The sequence below is a fragment of the Choloepus didactylus genome, chromosome 21, assembly GCF_015220235.1.
Source record: "Choloepus didactylus isolate mChoDid1 chromosome 21, mChoDid1.pri, whole genome shotgun sequence".
Classification (NCBI taxonomy): domain Eukaryota; kingdom Metazoa; phylum Chordata; class Mammalia; order Pilosa; family Megalonychidae; genus Choloepus; species Choloepus didactylus.
Window position 1 is genome coordinate 48,123,657 of NC_051327.1, and position 20,046 is coordinate 48,143,702.

At 38.8% G+C, this 20,046-nt stretch overlaps 1 protein-coding gene across 4 annotated transcripts in view; it reads left to right on the forward strand.

Annotated features, from left to right (window-relative positions):
* The window catches only part of XPO6 (exportin 6), a 131,602-nt gene that overhangs the window by 18,636 nt on the left and 92,920 nt on the right, over positions 1-20,046 (forward strand). For 2 of the 4 annotated variants that reach the window (XM_037814490.1, XM_037814491.1), the window contains exons 2-3: positions 16,198-16,288; positions 19,368-19,480. In XM_037814490.1, the coding sequence (XP_037670418.1) occupies positions 16,198-16,288; positions 19,368-19,480 (204 nt within the window). Of the gene's footprint in view, positions 1-16,197; positions 16,289-19,367; positions 19,481-20,046 lie in introns of those variants that run through there. The other 2 variants (XM_037814492.1, XM_037814493.1) reach the window with 2 other exon arrangements.

Sequence of the window (20,046 nt, forward strand, 5' to 3'; positions counted from 1 at the left end):
TTCCTCTTGTAACCACTTTCAAATATACCATTCAGTGGTATTAGTTACATTCACAATGTTGTGCTACCATCGGCACCATCCATTACCAAAACTTTTCCATCATCCCAAACAGAAACTGTACCCATTAATCAATAACTCCTCTGCACCCCCCTGTCATCCACCCTTGTCCCTGGGAACCTGTAGTCTACTTTCTGTTTCTATGAATTTGCTTATTCTAGTTATTTTATATAAATGAGATCATACCATACCATAGCTGTTCTTTTGTTCCTGGCTTCTTTCTTTTTTTTTTTTTAATTCAATTTTATTGAGATATATTCACATACCATGCAGTCATACAAAGTGTACATTCACTTGTTCACAGTACCGTTATATAGTTGTGCGTTCATCACTAAAAATAATTTTTGAACATTTTCATTAGCACACATACACGAAAAAGAACACTGGGTGCCTTTTTTGTTTTTGTACCCCCATTTTTCTACTCATCTATCCATACACTGGACAAAGGGGAGTGTGGTCTATGTTTTGCCTGGCTTATTTCAACATGATGTCTTCAGGGTTCATCCATGTTGCAGCATGGATCAGCACTTCATTCCTTTTTTGCTGCTGAATAATATTTCATTGTATTTACCACATTTTTTGTTTATCCATTCATCCATTGATGGACATTTGTGTTGCTTCTACCTTTTGGCTATTGTGAATAATGCTTCTGTGAGCATTGGTGTACAAATATCTGTTTACGTCCCTCCTTTTACTCTTTTGAGTATATACTTAGAAGTGAGATTGCCAGTTCATGTGGTAATTCTATGTTTTACTTTTTGAGGAACTGCCAAACTGATTTCCACGGTAGTTATACATTTTACATTCCTACCAACAATGCATGAGGCTCCCTATATCTTCATATCCTTGTCAGCACTTACTATTTCCCATTTCTTTTTTTTTTTTTTTTTTTAATAGCCATTCTAGTGGGTGTGAGGTAGAATTTCACTGTGGTTTTGGTCTGCATTTTCCTAATGGCTAATGATGTTGAGCATCTGTTCATGTGCTTTTTGGCCATTTGTATATTTTCTTCCGAGAAATGTCTTTTGAAGTCCTTTGCCCATTTTTAAATTGGGTTGCCTGTCTTTTTGTTGTTGAGTTGTAGTGTCTTGTTTTGATTAACCTATTAATCATTTCCCCAGAGACTTATCCCCTCTGGGGAGATGTGAATCAGCAAAGCCATGGATCAGAAGTTGTATATGGATACTTCAGTGTCTAGTGGGCAATGTATTCTTTCATCATTGTTTATGATTAACCAGTTATGGACAGGAAAATTTTTTTTCAATTTTATTGAGATATAATCACATACATACAGTCATTCAAAGTGTACAATCAGCTGTTCACAGTATCATCATATAGTTGTGCATTTCTCACCACAATCAAACTTTGAACATTTTCATTATCCAAAAAATAAAATAAAGATTAAAATAAAAAAGAACATCCAAAATGTCTCATTCCCCTCCTACCCCCATTGTTCATTTATTTTTTTAATACAGTTTAATTGAGATATATTCACATACCCTACAGTCATCCACAGTGTACAGTTATTCACAGCACCATCATATATTTGTGTGTTCATCACCAGAATCAATTTTTGAACCTTTTCCTTAATCCAGAATAAAAATAAAAGCAAAAAGGTCTTTCCATCTCCTCCATCCCACCCTATTCTTCATTTAATTTTTGAACCCATTTTTCCACTCATCTGTCCATACACTGGATGGAGGGAGTGCAAACCACAAGGTTTTCACAATCACACAGTCACATTTTGCAAGCTACAGAGTTATACAATTGTCTTCAAGAATCAAGGTCATTGGGTTACAGTTCGACAGCCTTAGATATTTCCCTCTAGTCATTCCAACACACTAAAAACTAAAGAGTAATATCTATATAGTGTGTAAGAATACCCTTCAGAGTGACCTCTTCACTCCATTTGAAGTCTCTCAGCCACTGGAACCTTATTTTGTTTAATCTCTTTTCCCCCTTTTCGTCAAGAAGATCCTCTCAATCCCACAGTGCTAGCTCCAGGCTCATCTCCAGGAGTCATTTCCCACATTGTCAGGGGGATTTACACCCCTTGGTGTCATGAAAGACAGGAAAATTTTGCAGCAAGTATTCAGTAAGTCATGCACTTCAGTGTTTATGATTTTGATACCTTCCTAGGTATCTGGAGAGCATTGTAACCTCATGATTAAGAGCACGAGCTCTTAGGATTACTCAGGTGTGTGACCTGGGACAAGAAACTGAGAAACAAGCCTCAGTTTCTTTGTCTGTGGAATGGGGTTGTGAGGATGAAAGGAATTAATGATGTCAAGGCCTTAGGATGGTGCTTGGCATGTACTGAGTGCTAAGTAAATGCTGGCATTTTTAAGTTATCACCATTGAGTAAATTGTTTATAGCCTTGCTTAAAAGATGAGGAGTTAAAATAATTCCTGCAGGAAACATTTATTAAGTACCTACTGTGTGCCTAGCCTTGGGCATGCAAAGATGAGTGAGTAGTAAGTAGTCTGCCTGTGCACTCCTAGGCTACTGGAGAGATGTGCACATTATTAGCAGGTCATTTGTTTTTTCTCTAGTTCTCTCTCTAGCTCTGTCTGTTCTTTTTTTCCCCCCTTCTTCTTTTAAACAAATGCACTATTTACAAAGCTTAAATGGTACAAGAGGATGTACAAAGAGAAGTTAGCCTCCTTCCTTTTCCCTTTCCCCAGAGCCCCATTCACTTCTCTAGAGGCAACCACCATTACCAGTTTAAAGAAATAGATAGATACACATTTGTGTTGTGTATGCATATATGTGTGTGTGTATCCATATTCCCCATGCTTCCCCCACTGATAGATAGTATATTACACATACTTCACTGTTTTTGTGTCTTTAAAAAAAAAAAAAGAGTAAATTGGGTATAGTTCTATGTCCTTTTTTTTTTTTTTTTTTTTTAACAATCCACAAGTCTTTTGTTTCTTTTTTATACCTTTTGTGCCGTGAATTCATAGGGAATAGGCTCCAGTACCTCAGGTTCCTTTCCATTGGTTCTCACAAAATGTGCTTCTCTGGGTGGAGCAGGCTAGCGCTTCAGTTGAACCCAGGTACCTATCTCTTTGGCTTCCTTTTTTTTTTCTGACCATTTTCCTTCACATGCTTCAAGAAGCTATCTCGGCTCTTAGAATGCTTAATATGCTCAATATGTACATTAATTCTCTTGGCAAGAATCTTGCCCTTCACTTGTTTGTTTACAACGATACCAGCAGCATGCTGGGTAACATTGTAGACTCTTCCAGTTTTGCTATGGTAACATTTGTGAGGCATTCCTTTTTGAACAGTGCCCATTCCCTTGATGTCTACAAGATCACACATAGCGGGTGCCTCTCCTCTTCCCTTTGTGTTCGTCATTTTGGCGAATGACTGCAAGATGGCAGTTCAGGCCGAATAGCTCTACGTCCATTTTTATACAGCTTCCTCACTGTTTTTCATGGTTGCACAGTATTCTAATGTATGGATTTAAACAAAAGATTGGAAACAACATAAATTTCCATCGAAGCAGGATTGGTTAAATAAGATACAAGCAGGGAAGATCTTTTTACATGTAAACTTTTGCTCATGTGAAAACGTCTAGAAGAAAAGTTGCTAAATGTGTACTTGCTGGGACATTTTGTATGTGCATTTAAAATTTTGATGATGCAAGTTTTCTTCCTGTTGAGGTGGCACCAGTTTATGCACTCATCAGCATCGTGGGAAAGTGAAGAGGTAATTTCAGTTCACTGTATTCAGTGTAATGTAATGAAGACCAGAAGGAATGGCCAGCTCTGCTAGGGGAAACTGCTGTAGGCCTCACAGAGGTGGTGACATTTTCAAGGGGTCTTAAAGGATAGGAAGGGCTTTTCTAGGCAGAAAAGAGAATTCTAGACAGGAAATTTTGCATGTGTGAAGACATGGAACTATTATGTGAAGGAAAAAGTGAGAGTTAGGTCTGGCTGAGGCATAGGATGGATGAGGGGACTGGATGGGGAGTGTCGGGACAATAAAGCCAGGCGGTAGGTTAGGGCCAAATGATGGATTGATGTGATCAAATTTATTTTTTACATGGTCACCCCTGATGATCAGGTGGCAAAGACCCTGGTTGGTGGTGATATGGCTTGCAGTAGAAAGATACTTGAGAGAGACTTTGCGAGTCATTCTTTCAGCAACCATTTGTTACCCAAAGAGAGCTTTATAGACTTGGCAGAACCTGAATCATAAAAGTGGATGAGCACTAAGAGGCTATATATATATATATATATATATATAGTGCAGGGGTTTTCTGTGCTCTATAGGTCTGTAAGGTTTCTTGGAGGTATTCCAGGTACTGAGACAAGCATTTGGGACCCTTTCTCCCAGCTCCAATAATTAAGCAGTCTCTGACTGAATGTCAGTTTTATGTATATTGGGGTTCTATGCAGTATTTCTTTCTTGCTTTTTTGCTATCTTGCTTTTCTTTACTTTGCTTTTTTTTTCTTTTCTTTTTTCCTTTTCCTTTTCTTTTCTTTGGCTTTTGCTGCTAGAATCATGGATCTAGTCCCAAACCCTTAGTGTCTCAAAAACAAATGGAGGCCTAGAGGATGTGTGGAGTCATTCTTACATTTTTATTGTTTTTACTGCTGTTAAGTGATCTGAATAAAAATGAAAGTAAAGGCAGTTGGCATTCTTGGGATTTTTTTGAGCTTTTAGTTGACTTGTGTGAGATTTTTGTTTATTTGGTTTTTCCTTTTTTAAAAAATCATATTGACTCAACAGTTTTGCTCATTTATGGTTAAGGGTGCTAAAGGGATTTAGATACATTATGTCATTTAATTCTCACACATACTGGTGAGGGTCGGTACTGCTTGTTGTATGTTCATTTTGCAGTTGAAGAAATTGAGGCTCAGAGAGGGTAATTTGCTTAAGGTCATGGAGATAGTTGTAGGAATCAGGTACAGATCTGTGGCAGATTTCAGAGCCCACACCCTTCACAGTTACACAGTATGAACAGTTGATTTTAGAGCAGTCTTAGGACAGAGGTGGAGGGACACAGGTGGAATGGTGTGGGATTTCTAGTCCTTGGCTTTGCGCTGTTGCTTATAGTGAAGGAGCAGAGCTGGATGCGGACTGAGTCAAAAGCAGCACTTTATCTTTACCTCTCTTCCTCTCGTTTCCCACATATTTTAGCAGGGTTGTTTGAGAACTGTGGGAAGGGTGATACCTGTTCCTCCCCCACACTAACTATACCTGCTATTACACCTGCTCTGTGGGGATTGGAGGCCATTGGAAAACTGCATGTAAGGATGTGGGCAAGACCAAGGTTCCTGGCAGGGTTGGGTAATTGGACAGCAGCCAAGTACCTGTTGCCTTTCTCCTGCATATCGTGCTCCTCTCACCCCGCCTGCCTCCACACACAAAATAAAAGCTGCAAGCCAGTTTTCCTTCTGTTGCCACCATTAACATTCTGCCTCTCTAACCCAGTGAATTTTCAGGGGAATGGAGAAAAGGAACCAAGTTCCAATATTCCAGTATAGTTTTCCATATTGTAAAAGTTATAGCTTTATACTTGGAAAATGAAGAAGAGAGTCATAGTTTTGATCACCTAGCCTAGTAGTGAAAGTAAAACTTAAAGTTGCATCACCTGGTAGTACTGTGTGCACAACGCAGAGCACATGAGAGTCCCTGGTTGGAAAGAGGCTTTTATGTTTATGAAAAGGGAGCAGGGTGAAGATGGAGAGTTGTTCTCACCAGAGCATGCAGTGTCTTCTTCCTTTGTGGCTAGAAAACATCCACAGTGATGGGAGGAGCATTTACAACCCTTCCTGGCCCTGGAGAGTCACTTCCTACCAAATATAGATTTTTGCTTGTGAAGCTCCAGTCACACTTCCTGCATAATGCCATCCACAATCCCCAGCAGCTGTTCTCCTGGACATGATTGTTCATACTGTGTGCGGTACACATTACCCTTTGGTAATTGGTGGTGATACCTTAAGGTTCTTGGAGGAATGTGAATGATGGTGAATTAAGAATCAAAGTATTAAGGTAGTGCTGGCTATATTCTGAGGGGCAAGATGGTGACAATTTAGAGGACTTTGCCTTTACAAAAGCAAATCCACACCTGAAATTTGAGTAAGAGAAACTTGTAGTGAGGGAGGGATGTATTGGCCAACACTTGCATATACTTTTTAATCAATGACATATACACCTGATTGCATTTAATACCAAGGATGTGCCAAGAGCTTACAGAATTTGCCCGGAGTTACACAGACTGTACTCAGTGGAGCCAGGACTGACTCTAACCTGGTATTTTTTTTGCCTTTTATACTGTTGCTGTGTACTCTCTGTTTCCCATGAAGCCTATTAGTGTTCTCATTGCTTGTGTTAGCGGGTACCCTTTCTGTGTCCCCTCATTCTTGGCTTGGCCCACATTCAAGGGGTGGTTATCTGTACCTCAATGGGAGCAGTACTGGAGTGCGTACATTTGGTTCCTGTCTATCATGTTTTCCTTCTACATAGGACTGATTTATCTGATTGGTGGATAGGGGAGAGCCTAACAGCATTGGTCCACATCACCAGGTGAGAGGGTGCTGCATCAGAGTACTACCTAGTTATGTGCTGGAGTCTCACCTGCTTATACTCTGCTGCTTTCTGCCTTCCTGTTGTGGGTAGGCCCAACTTTTCTCCTAGGCCTGGGTGGGAAGGAAGAGGCATTGCAACTTTGTAAAAAGGAGCATATTATACTTTGATCCAAACTCTGTTCCTTGGGACTAGAGAGCAACTGGATAGAACCTGTAGGGGAGAAAGGAAGTAATTATGCATCCCCAAATCCCAATAGGCTGTTATATAGTCTGGAGATTTTTGCCAAAATGAAACACGTTATTTTAAATGTTACTTAACATGCCACTCCTGTCTGGGAATAAGTCAATAGGAAAGTGGTATGGGTTTTACAAAAGATACTTGCTCTTTAACAGTACAAGTGATGACAGCAGCTGAAATGAAATTTACATACGAGCTGTAATGTTATTTGTGATTTAATTTTACATTTGCAGCATGATTTTATACTGGTCCATCTACTGCACACTCATTACCTGATTTCACCTGATGCAAGGTAATATCACTCATTGGTCATTCTTACAGTCTTTGGAGCAGAAATCTTTGCTTCTTCAAGGAGTAGAGGAACTCTCATGGGCAAGGGCTCTGGGGCCCTGTTTGGTGACTTGACCAGTAACTTGCTGACTTGGAGCAAGATACTCTCTCTGAGCTTCATTTTCTTCATCGGTAAAATGAGGTTAGACTTGCTTTCCTGTAGGGTCTGTTTATTTCTGTCTTAAGATTCTGTGATTCTCACTTTAGGATTTCTGGATAGCATGCCTTGCCTTAATGTGCTCAGTAAGTGTCTTTTGTTTGACTGGGCATGCAGATATAAACATCCCTCCTCCTAGAATATGTACCTGGGAAAGAGAAGCAGATGGGATTGTGAAGAGGGAGCCTATTCTTGGGTATGTTACCATATTCTCACTTATTTTAGACTGTTTCTTACAGAATAACTATTTTTATTCTCTTTTGGCTCTCTAATTAAAGTCTTCTTACTGAACTATAAATAAATACAAATATAAAGTATACATATTTTAGCTCCTGGTGGGATATGGTTGTTACCCAGCCAGCATATGCAAAATTTTTAATGTCTAGGCTGTTTAACAGCTTTTTTCAAAAACAGTGAGTGAAAATAAACCTGACATCTGAGAGAGTTAAGTAATCTTTTTCTCACTCTCTGTTTTCCATTTGCCCAGTTAGCTTAGAGCATAGAGGAATGGGGTGGAGAATACCAATCCAGTAGATAAGATAAACAAAACAAAACAAAACAAAACATTGCAAGGAATAAGTAGTACAAAGAACACTCCTGTACCCTTTACCCAAACTTACCTATTGTTAATATTTTGCCTTGTTTGCTTTATTTGTATGTTCTATCTCTGCATGTGTATTTACACACACATGCACACATAGTATTTTTTTCTGAACTCTTTGAGAATAAGTTGCCATAGTGTATTTCCTAATAGGGATATTCTCTTACATAAACTTAGTGCAGTTATCAGCTTCAGTCAATTTAACATTGATACAGTACATTTATCTACCATCCCTATTCCAATTTTGTCAGTTGACTCAACTGTGTCCTTTATAGCATTCTTTTCCCCTCCAGTACAGGATCATAGATCAGTCTGTGATCAGGTTTTGCATTTACTTGCCATGATTCTTTGGTCTTTTGATTTGTTGTTTTAAATTTTTGAGACCAGCATACTTGTGCAGTGGTAGCTAAATTGGTAATTCTTTTTTTAAAAAAAATGTATTGTCGAAGAGTACATGGATAGGTTTTCTTAGCATTAAAAGGGCTGTCCTTTGTGTACAAGATCTTTCCTCTCATTGGTCCCTATGGGAACAGAACCTGCTGTCTTGACCTTATGGCTACCACTGTGGGACCCTTTGAGCTTTCTGTCCCAGCCACCTGGCAGTCACCCTGCTTCTGTCTAACTCATGGTCCTCAGTGGTAATCATATCCCTTTTGTTCATGGAAGAGACAGATAATCTGACTAGGTACTTTGTGCAAATCCAAGAAATACTAGGGAAATGTTCTGCTTTTTAATGAGTAAAATTTTGTTTAGATGGTGCCAAAGTATGTGTTTTAATCAAAGAGTAAGTATCTGCATGGAGAGGTTGTGCAAAGTTATGTTTATAGTTATTAAAGGGAAGATACTGTTCAGGTTTAAACAAGACAACAAAGAACGCTTCTGAGGCAAGTGAATAATTTTAATAGTTCTAGACACATGGTAAAGGAATTGTGGTAAATATGTCTGTCTGCCCCAGCCTTACTTTCCTGTTAACGTGGTGTGACTCTGTTTCTTTGCTTCAATAGAAGACTTTTTTTCCTTGCAACTTTTGCACATCATTTTTAGAGTTAATTACATCAATTTATATTTGTACCCCGATCTCCCTTCTGTTTAGTCTTGTTCCTACCCCTCTTTCAGAAAGGCTAAGGGAGATGACCTCAACCTGGGTGTACAGGGGATTGTTGTGGGAGACCTGGTTTGCCACTTGCTGCCTGTGAGTCTTTGAGCGAGATGTTTCTGGGTTTCAGTGACTGCACTTTTGAGGGAAGACTTTGAAGGTTCAACTGGTTTCATCATTTTGTCTCTAGAAAAATAAAGTGAGATTTCTATTTCAATGTGATGTGTTTATTTTTATTTTGGTTCTTTAAAAGGGGAGTGTCTGCAGGTTGATACACAAAATATTAGTGACTTATTCTGAATATCGTTCTCCTGCCTGGGCTTCCTCCATGCGCTTTCTTGTTCTCTGGCTTTTTGAGTTGAATGAGAGGGGGATAGGTAGGTGTCACAATGATTCACATCGTGTGTTATTTTAAACTTAGTGTTTCATTTTATACTTCTATGCAGGCCTAAAGGCCAAAGAGATTTTTTCTCTTTGTTTTCCTTGCAGGGGTGAAGGGTGTAGGGAAGAATGAGTATTCTTATGAGCGATTAGGCATCCATGATAATCCTTTTAGCTTTTAGGGGAAGGGTATGTGAAGTTGCATTTCTTTGCTAATGGCATCTGTTGTAATATACCAGGTATGTTTTGCATGCTTTTAAAGCAGCTAGTATAGAATCAATTTTCTCAGAAACCTCCTTTGTACACAAGTAAATAGAAGAGTAAAATTGCAGCAGGAATAGTCAAATGGGACTCTGGGACTGTAGTTTTTATTTTCGTTTGGGTTTCATATCAAGGAGGCCATGAACTTGAATACAAGAGGCCCGTATGATTCACTTCATAATAGAATATACAACATAGGCTCCTGGAAAAGGTGGCAAAAAGATACAAACTTCTTTAAAGGTAGCCATCTCCCCCCTCCCCCATCAATTTGTGAAAAGGTTATGCTGTATAGGAGAGTTGGTTTAGAGGCCATAGAGTATAAGTTATAGATTTAATCAGGGTTTGAGAAAACCATCTTCTGGGTGCATTCCCTTAGGGGACAAAGGCACCATATTATCCCCCTTCAGTCTCAATTCCTTTTGGGTAAATTGTTAGCGGTCTCCTATTTTTCAAAACAGATTCATTGAGTCTGTGAGCAAAGGTCAGTATGATCAGAACCCTTAAAGGGGGAAATTTAAGCTTATTCACATGTACTTTAAATTTGGAGGGGTTACCATTATTCCTGAAAAACTGAAAGTGATACCAATACTTCCTTTTATTCTCCTGAATTTAGTCTGTGAAATATTTGAGCACCAGTCCATGCTGGATGTTATAGAAAATACAATCCTATTAGGCAGTCTCTTTCCAGTTAGCTTACGTTCCGGTTAGGGGGACACAGTTCATGTATATGAAGTATTAACAGTTATGGTTAGGACTTCCAGCTCTTTATGCTTGGCATTGTGTTTACTAAGTACTTTGTCTACATTATTTAATCCTCAGAACAACCCAATGTGGTTGGCATTCTTACTGTCCCCAGTTGTGCACAGGAAAGGTGGCACATTAAATAACTAGCCAAGGTTGAGGCACATTCGTATTTGAACCCAGGGAACTTGATGCCAGATCTTCTGTCATTCTGAAATGACCTGAGAACTATGCTGTGGGCAAAACTCTGATACTGAATACAAGGCAGAGACAAAAGATGGAAACAAAGAAGGGATCTATGCTGTAAACTTTGTAAGATATTTCATGAAGGTTGAAGCTGTGACTTGCAGATGCAGGAGCAAATGCAGGAAAGGAATAGACATTTGCTTATGAAGCCTGAGTGTTCAGACTGGAGTGAAGGCTTCCTGTGGTGAGTAATGAGTGAGTCAGGCATACTTTCCTTCTTCTTTACCTCCCTGTAAACTTCTCGCATTCTTCAAAATCCAAAATGTATTATCACCTCCTTGAAGCTTTCCATGTCTACCTCAGGCATAGTTAGTATTCCTTTTGGGCTCCTGAAGCCCTTTATATACATGCCACTCCCGTAGGATATAACCATTCTAGTCTAATTTTTTATTCACAGGTCTGTCATGTCCGTGACACCCCCCACCCCCCAATTCTTTGAAGGTGGGATAGTCTCAATTTGGATCACAGGGCCTTAAATACAGTATCAGTTACTTAGTGAATGTTGAATTCATTTGTTCAATGAATAGCTAAGTTTCTCAATTGGTCCAGATTTAAAGTCTCTTTAGAGATAGGTTTAGAATAATTTGGGGCAGAAAATATATATTTAGGAGAATTTATCTGGTGGTTAAATACAGATTGGATTGGAATTGGAAACAAGGAGACCATGTAAAAGATTGTAATCTAGGTCTGAGGTGATTAGGGCCTGGAGGAAGTCATGGTGAGGGAAAAGGTACAAAGCCCAGAAATAGTGAAAAGCAAGAATCGGCAGACCCGATAACACTGTTTGAGGGACAGGGGATATGGGGAAGTCAAGGATGATTTCAAATTGTTTACCCTCTCCCTTCTTTCAAGTTTTTATTAAGTGATTATGGGTCTTGGCTGACTTAATACATGAGTCAGTATTGCAGGTTCTTGGTCTCTGAACTGCTGAATCCATGAGCAGAGCAGTAAAAGGAGTGGATAACAAAGTTAAGACAGGCAAAGCTGAAAACTCCTCAAACTTTGCAGATTTTAAATGTTTTTGTAACAGAAAACTTTGGTTTGTTTTAGATATATACATGGCTCCCCAAGAGTCTATTCTGAGCCAAGCTTAATTTATCATCCTGCCGGAGGATTTTAATTTTAAGTCTATAGGCCATTTGCTGTTAAGGTAAATCAACTAATTCTTGGGGGAACATAGGCTTATGGGGTTGTAATACCTTGTGTGCCACCCTGACAGGTCAAATAAATTATGGTTCCTAGGAATCTAGAGACTTCATGGTCAGACTTACCTGTCGACTTGTTGCAGGTCCCCAAACTGCCCTGAAATGTTGTGCAAGAAGATGAAAACTACATTTTCTAAACTCAGAATCTGAAAATACCAACCTAATTTTTAAAAAATATGTATGACATTAAGTTTTTTTTAATTGAAGTGTAGAACACTTACAGAAAAGTGCAGAAATCATAAGGTAAAGTGATCATCCTTGGGTACCTACCAAACAGATCAAGAAATAGAATGTTAATAAAACCAGCACCTCAGAATCCCTTCTCTCCAAAGGTAACCAGACATCATAGATCAATTCTGCTTGCTTTTAAAGTTTATGTAAAATGAACCTTGAAGGATGTGTTCTGGCTGCATTGTGTTTGTAGGTTTCATCCGTGTTGTTCCATGTAGTAATATTCATTCATTCTTATTATCTTATAGTATTCTAGGGTATGAATAAGCCACTATTTATTTATCTGTTCCTCTGGTGATGTACATTTGGATTCTTTCCATGTTTTGGATATTATGGATAATGGTGTTATGAACATTTGTTTACATTTCTTTTGGTATACTGTACAACTTTCTGTTGGGTTTTATATCTAGGAGTAGAATTGCAGCATCATAATGTATGCATATGTTCAGCTGCCAAACAGTTTTCCAAAGTGGTTATACCAGTTTAAACTCCCACCAGCAGTATAAGCAAGTTCCAGTTGCTTGACCTCCTGACCGCTTGTTACTACTGTCAGTCTTTTAAATTTTAACCATTCTGGTAGATGTGTAGCACTTCTTCGTTTTTAATTTGCATTTCTCTGATGACTAATGAGGTTGAGCATCTATTTTGTATATTTATAAAAGATCTTTTGTATACCCTCTTTTGTAAGTAACTGTTGGCCTGTCAAAAACATTGTCACCTTTTTTTTTAAATTGGTTTGTAGGAGTTATTTTATACTTTGATATGAGTTGTCTGTTGGATATCTGTATTGCAGATATCTTCTTATTTTGTGGCTTTCTTTTACACTGTCTTTATTGTGCCATGTAATGGACACTCTTATTTATCAATCTTTTCCTTTATGTTTAGTGCTTATTGTGCCCTGTTTAAGAAATTTTTCCCTACCCCCAAAATCATGAAGGTATTCTTCTATATTGTTTTCTGGGCGCTTTATTATTTTATCTTACACATTTTTTTAATCTACAATCCAACTGAAATTTTTGTGTTTGAATGTATCTTACCTGATTTTAAGGTAATTTTATCTTTCCTCAGTTCTTCAAGATCTGGGGTTTAAATCTCAAGCACAAGATGGGAATTAGTCAGGTGTAACTGAATCCTGAGTGTTCTTCCTAAACTAGTCAGTCCAGTGCAGGAGACAAAGTTTACATAAAGCCATTGCCCTTGGTTTTTGTTTTATGTTCTTTGTCCCTTTCATTAGTTGAAAGTATATTCTGCCCTGAATATTATCACTTCTTCACTTCCCATTAATTCCTTAAGCACTGCAGTCTGGATTCTGGCTTTACCACTTGCTTGAAACAGGTAGCAGAAGTTCCTGTGGCCTTCCTGCCAAAAGGAAGGGATTCTCCAATATCCTTCAATCATTTGGACGTCTTGAACACAAACTTTATGTCTTTCTGTGTCTCTTCTGATTGTATGACCTTGCTAAAGTCTCCGCTTTCTTTTCTTCCCCTGTAAACTTATGCAGTTTCATTTTTAAATCTAGTTGAAAAAGCCCCACTGGAGAGGTTTGGGAAAAGCCCTTAAGCCTGTGGACGTGAGTTTCTAGTTTCAAAGTAGGCGTGACCACTTCTGTTTTGCTTTGGTCTCTTTTCATTTGTTATTTAAGACCAAATAAAAATGATAGCAGCCAAAGCTATGACTGAGATAATTCCTTACAGTTTACATGATTGCCTCTTTTGAGCCTCGTATTTAAATTACAGAAGTGATTGAAAGTGCAAACAATGCATTATTTGTTTTCATTGAGAAGCATTTGGTGATGCCACTGGATTAGGTTTTGAAGTTTTCCTTTTTCACAGAACCATCATTTGATGGAAGTTTCCATACTGTGATTCTTGTGGGTATTTTTGTCTTTCCACCTTCTGCAGGAATCTTGGCTTCTTGGATTGGGGCAGTATGTGGGGGTGGCAGTGGGACTGGGAATGGGGATAGAGTTGAATTCCTTTGGGAGATTGCCAGGAACTTGCTGTAGCAGCCTTTAAGGCATGACTGGTAATGGACAAGTTCAGAAAACTCTGCTTCAAGAACTAGTATGAAATAACCTTGGTGGTTGGCGTGATCACTTTGCCTGAATGTGATGGGCTCAGTTTTTTCCCAGGATCTACTAAAAAATGATTCGTCTTAAGAAAAGTTTATGAAGCAGGTGTGCTTTGAAGATAGCTTTCAGGAACCCATTTTGGCTTCAGAAGAACTATTGGTTTATTTTAACAAAATAGCTGATTTTAATTAAAATATTTCTTGATTTATGTTACCAATTTTTTTGCCGGTAAGTTTAACATACACTGTTTTCCTTGATACTGGTTCTTCTAAATCTTTCCACACACTCTTCTTTTTTTTTTCCAAAACAGCAAATCCTTTTTTTCAAATGAAATAGCACACCAATCATGATTTATAAAACAGAGTATTCTTTTATTTATAAAAAATCGTCTTAGAAGTTTGTTTATAACATTTACTTGTAAAGTCAGTTGGTGAGAAAAGTGAAGCTGTTTTGATGAACATAAGTTTGAAGCAGGGCAAAAAAAGACAGTTGCAATCTTATTTTATTTAGCACATATTCCAATTTATTTCAGCATTTGAAAAAAATTGTGTAGATAGTTTTAATAAAACAGCTTGGCTTGAGATCTAAGGATATTTTTCAACTAAACTGATGAAGAGGTTTAAAAAAGGAGTAGAGAAGGCTAATATTTATCAGACAAGAAATATATAAGATTCAGACAAGAAAGTCCCTCAAACTCTCAAATACTAAAACTATAGTACCATAATTCATCACTCAGCATGTCAGAGTTCAGTTGTCATTGCATGGCTGGCATATTCTGATCGCCGTATGCGAGGGCCATCTGTGCCTGACTCAGCTTGAACTTGGCCCACATGTGTTGAACAGTGTACTTGCATATGCTAGTTGATGTAGATGGACTTGTGCAGGAAGTTCTAAGAAATGCTGGTATATCCACAGAGATGGCAGAAGAAGCTTTAGTTCCTCAGTCTCCAAAAAAGTAAAGTACCATGGGGGAGGCCTCTAATGTTTTATAATTTGATATGTAACATATCTGAGTGTGGGTTTGTTATTTTAAAATTCAGTTTTTAAAGTGGTTAAAAATATAATCAGCTCTTACTCTGAGTGTACTGGAGAGGATGTAGGAAAGAGGAGGGTTGGGGGTAAGTAGGAAGAAAGGAATTAAGAGATAATTAAAAAAATCAGAACTGCTGTTGGCTCTAGATTATCTCTGGGGTAGATTGATGGCAGTGAAGATTCAGAAATGGTCTGGGAGTGGTTTCCTTTTTGTACATGGGTTGTATGATGGAGAGTTGACTCAAGTTCACTGCTTCAACTGACGTCCCCCTACTTAAGTGAGAAAGAGGAAGCATGTGTCTTGGAGCCCATGTGGAAGAGGGGGGAAGGATGAGTGTTGGGGGCCTTGGGCCCTGTCTCCTGTCATTGTCAACCTGAGTAATTCTGTTGAGCGTCTGGTTCTCTTTGTGTGTCGGTGGTTTGGAGGGGCTGTCTAATTTTGAGCCCCTGTTTGGCTTGGCTCTCAGTTGCACCTTCATCTTTGTTGGCTGTTCCTGCAAGACTAACCCCCTACCCCCCATCCCTTGTGCCTCCTCTCCAGTTCCCCAAGAATCCATTCAGTAGTTTGACAACAAATGCTTTGAATCAAAATATGACTAATTAATCAGACAAGGAGAAATGTATTGAGGGCAGATAGTCTATAAAGAGCCCCAGCCTTCTCCCTGAATCTCTTCACTCTGCCTGTTCAAGCAGAGTCAGGGACTGTTAATTTGCTTTCGACATGTTTCCAGAATTGAATTTTGAATTTCCTCTCTTTTCATTAGCATAAGTAATTGGAAATCATCATTAGCGTGGATTTTATAGCATATACCAGAACTTTGGGTTTCAAGCCAATGGGTAAATTTCCTGCAGTTTTTCAGCTTTATATCATGTATTTGACGAATGTTGAACCAAGATGTTTTGAGGAAGTATATTGCTATTGCTGTTGACTAAGACTTGGAAGGAACTGAGGAACTGTAGAACTGAAGATGAGTTTATTGATTTATTTCAAATTCCTTTGTTAGGCATCTGAAGAAGCCTCCCTCAGGGCTTTGGAAAGTCTGATGACAGAGTTTTTCCATGATTGTACGACCAATGAAAGAAAACGTGAGATAGGTAAGTGAAGTGTTGAGTTATAAAGTCATTTGTTATGAGAAGGCCCCAGTGGGAGGAAGGAGTTGGCAGGTTTGGCTGGTCAAGCCTGCTTGTTTCCCTCTTCACTTCTTGCTCTGTGCGCTCTGGTTCTGCTGGTTGGTAGCTGGTGAGGTCTGCAAACCTAGCTAAGAGAGGCATAGGGATGGGATTTTCTTTCCTTTGGCCAAGTATGAGACACCCCCCCCCCCGTTTGTTCTTAGTTACAACGTTGTTGGTGAACTTTTATAAGAAGTATCAAAATGAATATGTTTTAGGTATGTAAAAGTCTGATTTGAATCTTATCTAGTGCCCCAGAGTTCCTTTAACTGCTATTAACTTTTGGGGGCTTCTGGCTTCTTTTTCCTTTTATCTATTTTTATCTTGCCCATTCTACAAGTTTTGATGAAGAAAGCCTTCAGAAAACTGAGAGATGTAAGTTTAATGACTTCAGGTCTTCTGGCATCTTTAGTACCTTCTAGAACTTACTTAAGAATCTTATATTCATTCACACAAACAATATTCACCAAAGCATACGGTGAACTAGAAAGTGTGTGTGTGTTAGATCTGTGCCTCAGGGACATTCTGCACTGTGGTCTTTTTTTTTTTTTTTTTTTAATCTGAGTCTTCCCTTACCCCTGTACTTAAGAATGAAACATGTTTTTCTCTGTCCAAACCTAAAGGTTGTTGTTGCCTCAGGTGTCTGACTGCTATGTACTGACCTTTATTCATTGCTTCCACTTCATTGGAAGTCTTTTTCTGTAGCTCTGGGACCCTGAAGCCCATTTCTCAGTTCCATTTGGTTTCTCTAAATTACGTTGGCCAGTTAGATGTTATGGCCAGTTCCACCTTTGTCCAAAAATCCATTGGGGTTCAGATTTCTGGGTGGCCAGTAGTCTTTTGACCATAGCCCATTTTTCCCTGACTCCCTTAAGTATCACATCAACAGCTCCTGGTAGATGCTAACTTATCTCTTTTTATTTTAAACCTGGTGGTGATCCCTTTTGGGCTTATCCCCTTCATGTCTTTCTTTTCTGGAAGAGTACACAATATAGAACTAGAGCATTTGTAAACAAAAGATAGTTGCCAGAAGCTGAGACCAACAGATGATTAGGCATCTGATTAGAAGATCCACCTTGCACACTTCGCTAGATTTGCTCTCACTACTCAGTTGGTCTGACCTTCCTCTCGCCCCCCAGAGTGAAATCCTCCTTAGTTTTATGCTACCCAAATACTTTATACTTATAGTAAAGATACCAGAAGTGATTTTTAGCAAAGGAGGTGGAGGATCTTTCCCTTGTATCAGTCTGCTACATTCCAACACGTTTAATTTCTTGTAAGTCCTGTTTTTAGCTTGTAATTGAGATGCTTTTGGTTTTTCTCTTAGGTTTGGTTTGCAGAACAAATATTGCTCACCTTGTGTGTTCATGAATTAAAAATGGAACCGTCTGAACATGTTCATATTCTAAACTAATTTTAAAACAGCTTTAAATAACCAGAGGCTACAAATGTCTAATTTAAATGCAGGCTAAGGGGAATCCGGGGGTTTGGTTCTATACAGTGGATGTGTCTTAGTTCAGTTCTCTTTGTACCTAGTCTTTGTAGCTGAATTTCAGTGTGTGGACTGGAACTATTTCGTGCTTCTTTTTTGATGTCCTAGGTTATACTAAAGGCTTTTCTAGGTGAGAGAAAGGAGGGAGGCCTTTTCTTAAAAGAGCTCTAACTCCCACCCTCTTCCTTCCAGCCAAAGCTGAGCTATTAGTGCTGATAGAGCTATTAGCAGGGAACCTCAAGAGACAATCTGGTCATTTTAATAGTGGAGAAAACTGAAACATCCAAAAGGAATGACTTGGTTGGGGCTGTGCATTAGTGGTGGAGTCTAGAACAGAGCCCAAAGTTCCTCATTTCCAGCCAGAGCTCGTTCTCTCTGGCTTGGTTTCACCTCTGGGATTCGTAGAAACTTTTACTTAATTATAAGGACAGGCCATCAGTTTCTTTTTACGGAACTTTTATTGAGGCTGCCTTGTTGTATTTGGCCTAAGTTGTAAGGAGCTAGCTAAGCAGTGACTTCAGACTAGAAAGGGATTCTGTACATCTTGCTTTTCCAAGAGTTTCTTAGAGTCTCTCAGGGTTGTTGCCTTTGTATTTTTACCCTTTTTGTCTAATATTTCATGACCAGTGCAACAGGTCAAGGTGCCTGAGGTGCATGTCCAGAAACATGGTGACAGACTGTTAATGCTAGCTGCCTTTTAGATTCTGGCTGATGCCGGAAGGAAAACCATTTCTGACTGATTTGATGAGTAGACAAGGTTGCTTCTGAAAACTTCCATTTGATTGCTACTCTTATTTAACACATGTTTCTTTATGGTATATAGAAGCAAAACCACACTCAAATGAAGACAGTTAGTATTCTTGAATCTCTTGCATTTTTCTCCTGTCCAGTCTTTATAAGGTTAGTTTTAACCTTGTCTTTTTATGCTTCTCGAGCCTTCATTTTTTTTTTTTTTTGGCTTTTATAAAGGGGGTTTATTTGTTTACAAAGTTATAGTCTTAAGGCCATAAAGTGTCCAAGGTAAGTCATCAACAATTGGGTACCTTCATGGAGGATGGCCAATGGCATCTGGACAACCTCTGTTAGCTGGGAAGGCACGTAGCTGGTGTCTGCTCCAGAGTTCTGGTTTCAGAATGTCTAGCCTTCATTTTAAGAAGGTGAAATGGTACTCTTTTAACTCTGTCCACACATTAGGTGTTCAGTAAGAACTTTTAACAACGAAAGTTTCTCTGTCTAAAAAAATGTCCGTAAGAGAGGTTGTTGGCTTTTTGATGGCTAAAAACACTGTCAGTGTTCATGGTCCCTTCTAAATCCATACTCTCAGTCAGAAAAATACTGTATAATTTGTCCCTTCTGTCTCAAAGAATTGGCTGAGCCTTGTGGTTGATTTTGATAGCATTTACCTTACATGGAGAGATGTGTTTTTAAGGGGGGGAGGGGGGAAATAACAAAGCCCCATATTAATTTTGTGTATTTTCATAGCCTTCTTTTGTTGCTATTTAACTTTTCCAGAGGAGCTTCTTAATAACTTTGCCCAGCAAATAGGAGCCTGGAGATTCTGCCTGTATTTTCTCTCCAGCACTAGGAATGACTATGTAATGATGTACAGTTTAACAGTTTTTGAGGTAAGTTGCCAGACAATTGTATATTCTTCCATTAAGTATTTTGTATTCACTTTGCCATGTTGTTGGCACTAGACTCTAGCTTTGAATGAGCAGATGGCTGGGAAACAGTGGTAACTCAGCTCAGGGATGTCTTCCCACGTACTCCCTTTATCAAGATGGCAGGTGTTTGAGGGCATCTTTACATTTTTGACACCAAAAGGGTAAGATGATGGTTGTTTTTAGGGTTTTTAAGTGGGTTCTTCATGGTAACATGTGACTTTTCCATCCCTGTTATCAGTTAAAAGAGAAAGATAATTAAAAACATTTTGGAAGGAGGGATGATACCCATAATGCCTCTATCTCAACCACAAAAATTTTCATTTCTGTCAACTCTCTTCCAGTCTTTGTCTTACTGTGCATAGCTTTTTTTTGTTTTGTTTTGTTTTAACCTAATTATAATCAGAGTGCTAATGCCATTTTGCGTTCTGCTTTTTTTTCACTTGCTTTATATTATAGCCTCCCAAGTGGTTGCACCATTGTTCACCAAACCATTCTCCTATTTTCTGACAGTAAGGTTGTTTCTGGCA